This window comes from Pseudorasbora parva, chromosome 4 (assembly GCF_024679245.1).
Source record: "Pseudorasbora parva isolate DD20220531a chromosome 4, ASM2467924v1, whole genome shotgun sequence".
Classification (NCBI taxonomy): Eukaryota; Metazoa; Chordata; class Actinopteri; order Cypriniformes; family Gobionidae; genus Pseudorasbora; species Pseudorasbora parva.
Window position 1 is genome coordinate 54461010 of NC_090175.1, and position 8518 is coordinate 54469527.

Here is an 8518-nt window from a genome sequence, read left to right on the forward strand (position 1 = left end):
ATGTGCATTCTTCTCGAAAATGTGATCATTTAATCACGGCCTCAAGACAGCTGTAGTTACGACTCACAAGTAGGAACTTCCCAGGAACTATCTATTTATCCTCCTTCCTCATCATGATGAAAACACATGCTTTGAATAAACTCATCTGATCAGTTTATGTCTAGTGGAAATACTTGAATTTCTTCCTCTTTTCTCTTGCAGTGACACCGGAAAATACCAACAATCACCGATACCATCATCCTCAAACCAAAGACTTTGATCAGATGAATTCTGGCACGGGAGTAACAGAAAGCGTCCCGCTGGCTCTGGTCTCGATATGCGTGTTTGGGCTGTTGTCAGGGTAGTGTCAGCCAACTGGGTCCAACCCCAGTCTGAAGACTGCTTTTCAGTTTCTTGGAAAGAAAATGTGCCAGCCTTTAAAGTGTCGAGGTTGAAATTCCAGCTAATGGAATGTCCTCTAATGGAAATGGATCAAAAATGGACAAAACTGCCATAGACACATTGAGGACTGAGGAGGATGAAAAGAAAATGAACTGAGAAACTTGTCCTTTCATAAAACTTTTTTAATCACCAAGTGTTTCTATCATAAACATAACAGTCTACTAAAACTTCTGCGAACACTTTACTGCCTTGAATAATGTCTTTTCTACAGGGTTCAGAGTAACACTTTCAGAGAGAAATGAATTTAATTCTCTTATGATGTACGGTCTATTCAAAGCATAGTCCTGAGCTGAAACGAGCACATATCAGCATTTTTAATATAAATGATGCAATATTTCTGATGTCACATACTGCTTTTTTGAATATTTCTTGGTACCATGTACCTCAATGACCTCCTTTTTTTCAGCGTTTTTAAATGTAATGTTGTTTCTTTTCATCTGAAATGGCGTACAACGCACCTTAACAAAATGTATAAAGATGTTTTGATTTGCAATGTATTTATTCTTGGTTACAGAGTGACATTAAACAGATAATGAAACTAAATATTTGCCACATGAATTTAAATGCAATAAAAGTATGATCTAATATAGGATTGGGACACTTTTCCCAAGTCATCTCATTGGTAGGATGTGTCCCAATTAATAATAATATAGGCCTTGTTTCTTAACCTTAGCTAACGTACAATGAACAATACTTTGAACTAATGTTCATTTTGATATGTACTATTACATTTCATAAATCAAACAATGCATGTGTTAAAATGAGGCCCAGCCCATCGTTATTTCTAGAGATGCACCGATACCGATGCCGATTTTAACAAACAATTATTAGCTGATATCAATATTTGTCACTTGCCCTCTTATTTGCAGTTTTGTCATTAAAATACGTAGATAGTGTTTTGATCATGTTTTAAATTAAAAAAGTTTAAAAACATACATTAAGTTATAGTTGCTGCATCATCAAATAATGTCTAATGAACATGCCGTGGATCCATTTAACATTCAGCAGGCCAACTTAATTAATACAGCATAACAAAGATACAGTTTTCAGATACAGAAAATAAAATAAACAAATAAAAAACTGCATATTCTTATAAATTAAATTCATTTGTGACCCTGGACCACAAGGGTCAATTTTTTGAATTGACATTTATACCTCATCTGAATGGTGAATAAATAATATTTCCATTGATGATTGGCTTGTTAGGTTATGGCAATATCGAGATACAACTAAATAATACATTTTTGATACATTTACGGTAGGAAATTTACTAAATATCTCCATGGAACATGATCATTACTTAATATCCTAATAATTTTTGGTATAAAAGAAAAGTCAGTCATTTTGACCCATATAATGTATTGTTGGCTATTGCCACAAATGTTACTGTGACTTATGCGACTTATGTTTTGTCGTCCAGGGTCATATATTAATCCTTATTAAAGTTACAAAAGTTTTTTTGTCTAGAGCAGTGAGTGATATTTATTTTGACTTTTGTTTTGTTTGATTAACATTAAAACGCAGACGGCAGCGCAGCAGGAATATTGGGCTGCTGTCACTTTAAGAGCTGCACGGATCCAGTATAATTTTATTTCGCAGCTGTTTGCTTCATTTGAGCCACAACCAACTGTGTTTGCAAGGATACTTCCAAGACGGCCATTTTGATATATATTTGGGTACATTAAAACGGTTATGAATCAGCGGATTGATTCATGATTCGGATCGTGTGTCAAACTGCTGAAATCACGTAACATTGGCGATCTGAATCATGAATCAATACACTGATTCATAACCGTTTTAATCTTTATTTGAGGATTGAAAACAAAAGCGGAAGAGAAGACAATGCTGAATAAAATGTTGCTATTTTTGGACCCAAATGTATTTCCGATGCTTCAAGAGACTCTAATTAACCCACTGATGTCTCATATGGACTACTGTGATGATGTTTTTATTCCCTTTCTGGACATGGACAGTATAGTGTGCATACACTTAGATACGCTCTCGGACTAAATATAAAATTTCTTAAACTGTGATCTGAAGATGAACGGAGGTCTTACGGGTGTGGAACGACATTAGGGAGAGTCATTAATGACATCAATTTCATTTTTGGGTGAACTAACCCTTTAAATGTGCACCTTCCTCTTGTATAATGCAGTCTCAGAGGTCCAGGAGAAGACAAATACAGAGGAATCGCTCATTTCATCTCTGGTTCTCTCACAGCTCTTTCTGACAATGAAAACTTTGCCCAAAACGGTCAACTGAACTCATTAATATGCTGCCAAATCTCAGGACGCTTGAGTTTTTTTTATCTTTTTCATGAAGAGCTTCAAAGAGCTCCTCTGAGGATTGTGAAAGATCTTTCCTTCTGAGTTTTTCTACTAATGTTTGGGCTCTTCAAATTACTTATGCACTCTGTGGCACTTCTGATGAAAAAAGAATAAGACTCATGACATACATTTAAAACGATTCCCACAGTTCACGAGGAACATATCCAGTCTTCCAGGTTTACAGAGGCTCGTCATCTTTAAGACTGAAGCCACGCCGCAGCTTTGTGTGAGGAACAGATCAAAATGTAAAGGTGTGCTTAGTTATTCTTATACTTCATTAAAAAGTTCCCACTCAACGAAAATAACATATTCCTTCAGTTTATATCTGTTTCAGATTGTGCACATTCAACTTAAAGTGAGTCTTCTGAATTATGAATTAACTGTATTTGATATGATTATTGTATGGCTTCAGAAGATTTTAAAAAAGGTCAAATCTTGTGAAAATTCAAGAATATATAACATTTCATCCAAGTTTGAAAAGAAAAGGGAAAGGAAGAGAAAGAAAAATGTGTCAAAATTCTTAATTATCCTATGGGGCTTGGTTTCTATATTAATTATATTATGTTATATTATATTATATTATATTATATTATATTATATTATATTATATTATATTATATTATATTATATTATATTATATCATATTATATCATATTATATTATATTATATTATATTATATTATCTTATATTATATTATATTAAGTTTTATTTTATTAGTTATATTGGTTATATTAAAAACCATTTTGTTTATTTTATAATTTTATCTTAATAAATGTTTCTTTTTTAGTAAAAATTCATGACAAAAATATTTACTGAATGTCAAAATGTTGGTTTTATATATAATAATAATAATTATATTATAATATTGTACATTGCATTACATTATTTTATATTATATTATATTAAATTATGCTGTTTTATATTACATTACACAAATTACATTATATACAATTTTGTTTATAATTTTATGTTAATAAATGTTTATTGTATATTTACTGTATATGGGTAACCATTTTGAATTAAGGTTTGATTGTTTAAGTTAAATTTAGTCAGCTACATTAGTTAACACACTAACAATGAACAATAATGATCTTATATTAGTTCTTATATTAATATTAATCTTAGTTAATGTTAATGTCAACATTTACTAATACAATTTTAGCATCAAAAGTTGTATCTGTTAACATGAATAAATGCACTGTGAACTATATGAACATTTTTATTGAGCATCACCACCATTAAAACTGTTCATTAGAGCTGTAAAAACCAAACTAATGACTGATGTAAGTCAATGAGACCTTATTCTAAAGTATACTATAGATATGTATTTTTACTTTTATTGTCTGTCTTTTGATATTGGGGTGATATATTACAGTATTTTTATTGTTTTTTTATTGAATTATATATACATATATTTTATGATAATATTTATGCTGGTACTTTGTCTTTTTTGACAGAATTCTAATTTTGCCTAAACTCTCCCAGTAACGGCAGCAGTGATGGAGGCGTATCGCATGACTCAACAGAAATAAGGATTAATTGACATTTTGCCTGAAGTTTGAGCCAAAGCAGTGGATTGCTGTCCTGTTCTCGGGAATTGAGGTCAGACTGGATGAGCTGGAGAGGTTAAGACTCTTGGTCTTGTTTATGACAAACAACTGAAGCTCGCTCAGACACGACGCGAGCCAAACCCATGGTGTTAAAGCATGCTTATAAAATGAAGCTGCTCTCGTGTGTGTTTGAAGTAAGGAGGCGAGCGAGGGCTCTTGCGGGACTCTCCAGGGGCCTCAAACTGCAGGGCGGTAACAGCTTTGCCAGAGCGGCCCACCGCCTGCGAGATTGTTGTGTAATTCCCCATGCGTCCGTTTGATACATCTCTTCCCTGTCTGTCACTGATGTACCCGTGGAAAGACACTCAACCCTAGACTGCTTCCAGACCTCTGGGGCTTTTGCAGCTCTTTATTCCAGATGTCTCCTCATGATCTCCAAAATGATTCAGGCCCTTCATGACTCATTTCATTGTCATTCAAATTACCCAAACATATCTAATTAGGAGTAATATGTATTTATATTTGTGCCATATGTCACATTTATTTAGATTTTAGGATGCACTCAAAAAACATGTTTGCCTCTTGTTCAGTTTAATTAGTTAAAATGAGCTAAAGTAACACTATTTTTAACATTTTGTCACAACTTAATTTAATTGTGTTCAATCAACAAATGAATTAGTGTTAAAACGACATGGCTGATTTTTTTGTTGACGCTGTGCAGTGGATCTGTAGTTACCAGGGAGAGAATATGTAGAGATTGAGGGAAAGTGTCATGTTTTGTAGTAAAGGGAAGGTGTTGTTAGTGTTTAATGTTCAGTTATATTGGTCATTTAGATGACTTTCTGTAATTTTGGAAAACGTCTCAGGTTACGTATGTAACCCTAGTTCCCTGAGGGAACGAGACGCTGCGTCGAAACGCTGTGAGAACGCCTCTGCGTTAATGCGTCGTGAAGCGCCTGTAGAACCATTCCATCGGAAAAAAGATCGATCATCGGCGTGATGACGTCATCGACCGGAAGCTATAAAACGTCCGTGAAAACAAACAGGATCTAACTTCTGATAAAGCCTGAAGTAAGTGATCACGGACACGCCGGGAGTATGGCAGAGCGACGCAGCGTCTCGTTCCCTCAGGGAACTAGGGTTACATACGTAACCTGAGACGTTCCCTTTCGGGGAACTCGAGCTGCGTCGAAACGCTGTGAGAACGCTTATACCCACATCGCCATAGGACCAAGTGTCTCGTATGTGTGAAGCCGAAGCGCACACGGTTACGAGAGTACCTGTGCCCCTACTGTAGATGCCAGGTCTAGTTCGTAGAACCTGACGAAGGTAGAAGGAGACGACCATCCGGCCGCGTTGCAGATATCGTGGAGGGACGCCCCCGACAAGAGTGCTTTAGAAGCAGCCATACCCCTGGTTGAGTGCGCCCGGACAGCCAGTGGAGATGGCTGCCCGGTAGCTTCATAAGCAAGTGAGATGGCCTCGGCCACCCACTTGCTCATCCTCTGCTTGGATACTGGGGCCCCCTTCTTAGGGGGTCCAAAACAGACAAACAATTGTTCAGATTACCTCCACAGGGCAGCTCTGTGGACATAAGTATCCAGTGCCCTCACAGGACACAGCAGATTTAACCTTTCCTGGTCTGACGTCATAAACGGAGGAGGACAGAAGGCTTGTAGAGTGATGGGGCCCCGTGGGCTCGTAGGAACCTTGGGGACATAACCCGGCCTGGGATGCAGAAATGCTTTCACCATCCCTGGCGCAAACTCTAAACATGAGGGCCCTACTGACAGGGACTGAATATCTCCTATTCTTTTAAGAGACGAAATGGCCAAGAGGAAAATGGTTTTCAAGGTGAGGAACTTATCCGAAACCTCCTCCAGAGGTTCGAACGGTGGTCCGGACAAGCCCCTCAAAACAATGGCCAAGTCCCATGCTGGGACCCTCGAGTGCATAACTGGCCTCAACCTTAATGTGCCACGAAGGAAGCGTGTAATTAGAGGGTGTCTTCCCAAAGACACTCCACTGAAAGGGACGTGGAAGGCACCCAAGGCCGCCACGTACACCTTTAGTGTGGAGGGGGTCAACCCTGCCGAGAACCTTGCCTGCAGGAACTCCAGCACTGTACCAACCGGGCAGTTAACTGGGTCCCACTGACGTTCTCTGCACCATGCTGAGAAAAGTCTCCATTTCAAAGCGTACAGCTTCCTTGTGGACGGAGCTCTGGAGTGTAGGATGGTCTCTACGACCTCGGCCGAGAGACCTTCCTCTATGAGCCTAGCCCCCTCAGAGGCCAGGCCCACAGTTTCCACATCTCCGGGCGTGGGTGCAGGAATCTCCCGCCCGCCTGAGAGAGTAGATCCCTCCTGGTCGGAATCTCCATCGGAGAGCCTTCCAGGAGAGATATCAGGTCCGAAAACCATACTCGGGTCGGCCAGTTCGGAGCCACTAGAAGTACCTGGGCCCCGTCCCGGCGTACCCTCTCCAGAACTCCTGGAAGCAAGACAATCGGGGGGAAGGCGTACAGAGGCAGCCTCGGCCACTCCTGTACCATGGCATCCAGCCCCAGCGGGGCCGGATGGGTCAGAGAAAACCACTGCGGGCAGTGAGAATTCTCCGCCGAAGCAAACAGGTCTATCTCTGCTTCCCATAAACCTTCCAAAGGAGCTCCACCACCTCTGGGTGGAGTCTCCACTCCCCGGGCCTCGGCCCCTGTCTCGACAGGCTGTCTGCTTCCTGATTCAGGGCCCCCGGGATATATACTGCCCTGATTGACAGCAATTTCCCTTGGGCCCACAGGAGGATCCGATGTGCCAATTTGTCCAGAGGACGAGACCTCAGACCCCCCTGGTGATTTATATAGGCAACCACGGACGTGTTGTCTGTTCTGACTAGTACGTGGTGGCCCCTGAGGTCGGGCAGGAACTGTTTCAATGCAAGAAACACTGCGAGCATCTCTAGCCGATTTATGTGCCAGTGCCGCTGATGTTCCTGCCATAGACCCTGGGATGAGCGACCACTCATGGTCGCCCCCCAGCCCGTGAGAGAGGCATCTGTCGTTAGCGTTACGCGACGAACATGAGCCCCCAACACGGGACCCTGAGATAAAAACCCCGGGTTTTTCCACATGACCAGAGCACGTAGGCATCGCCGCGTGACTTTGATCGTGCGGAGCGGATTTCCCCTCGGGGAGAACCCTTTTGTTTTGAGCCACCACTGCAGTGGCCTCATGTACAGTAGGCCAAAAGGTATTACGTTGGACGCTGCTGCCATGAGACCTAACAGTTTCTGGAACTGTTTCACAGTGACGGCTCGGCCTAGCTTCTGTTCTTTGGCGGCTGCCAGGATCGATGCTATGCGTGTTGGCGATAATTGCGCCCGCATAATTACCGAGTCCCAGTTCACACCCAGAAAAGTGGTTCTCTGAGCCGGAGAAAGCACACTCTTCTTGGCGATCAGCCTCAACCCCAGCTTCGACATGTGGGCGAGAACAGCATCTCGATGCTGAACCGCCATCTGTTCTGTATTCGCTAGAATCAGCCAGTCGTCGATATAGTTCAGTATGCGGATGCCCTGTAGACGCAGCGGCGCCAGAGCTGCATCCACACACTTGGTGAACGTGCGGGGTGACAGTGCTAGACCGAAGGGAAGTACACGATATTAGTATGCCTCTCCCCCGAAGGCAAACCATAGGAACTTCCTGTGATGTGGAAGGATGGAGACATGAAAATACGCATCTTTGAGGTCTATGGTGACAAACCAATCCTCCGATTTGACCTGCGCTACAATCTGTCTGAGTGTAAGCATCTTGAATTTGAGCTTGGCCACCGAGCGATTCAATAGCCGCAGATCTAATATCGGGCGTAAGCCCCCATCCTTCTTCGGCACGATGAAGTAACGGCTGTAAAAGCCAGACTCCCTGCTGGGAGGGGGAACCCTCTCTATAGCCCCTTTTTGCAGGAGTGTCTCTACTTCCTGTGCCATTACCAGAGCCTGCTCCGGGCCCACCTCTGTAGGTAGGACACCGCAGAAAGGAGGTGGCCGACTTCTGAATTGAATGGCGTACCCCTTTTCTACTATCTGCAGGACCCAACGAGATATATTTGATAGACGTTTCCACTCGTCTAGAAAATCTACTAAGGAAACCAGCCTCTCGAGGCTGGCCTCTGGTGTATTTAGAGCAACAAGCGCAGTGCCCT

The 8518-nt window shown here is 41.6% G+C and overlaps 1 protein-coding gene across 1 annotated transcript in view; it reads left to right on the top strand.

The window, feature by feature from the left end:
• Nucleotides 1-1465, top strand: part of gpc5a (glypican 5a) — a 195713-nt gene extending 194248 nt beyond the window's left edge. Inside the window, exon 8 of the mRNA XM_067442854.1 lies at nt 202-1465. Within this exon, the coding sequence (XP_067298955.1) occupies nt 202-344 (143 nt within the window). The 3' untranslated portion in view covers nt 345-1465. The remainder of the gene's footprint in view (nt 1-201) is intronic.
• Nucleotides 1466-8518: the final 7053 nt, after the last annotated feature.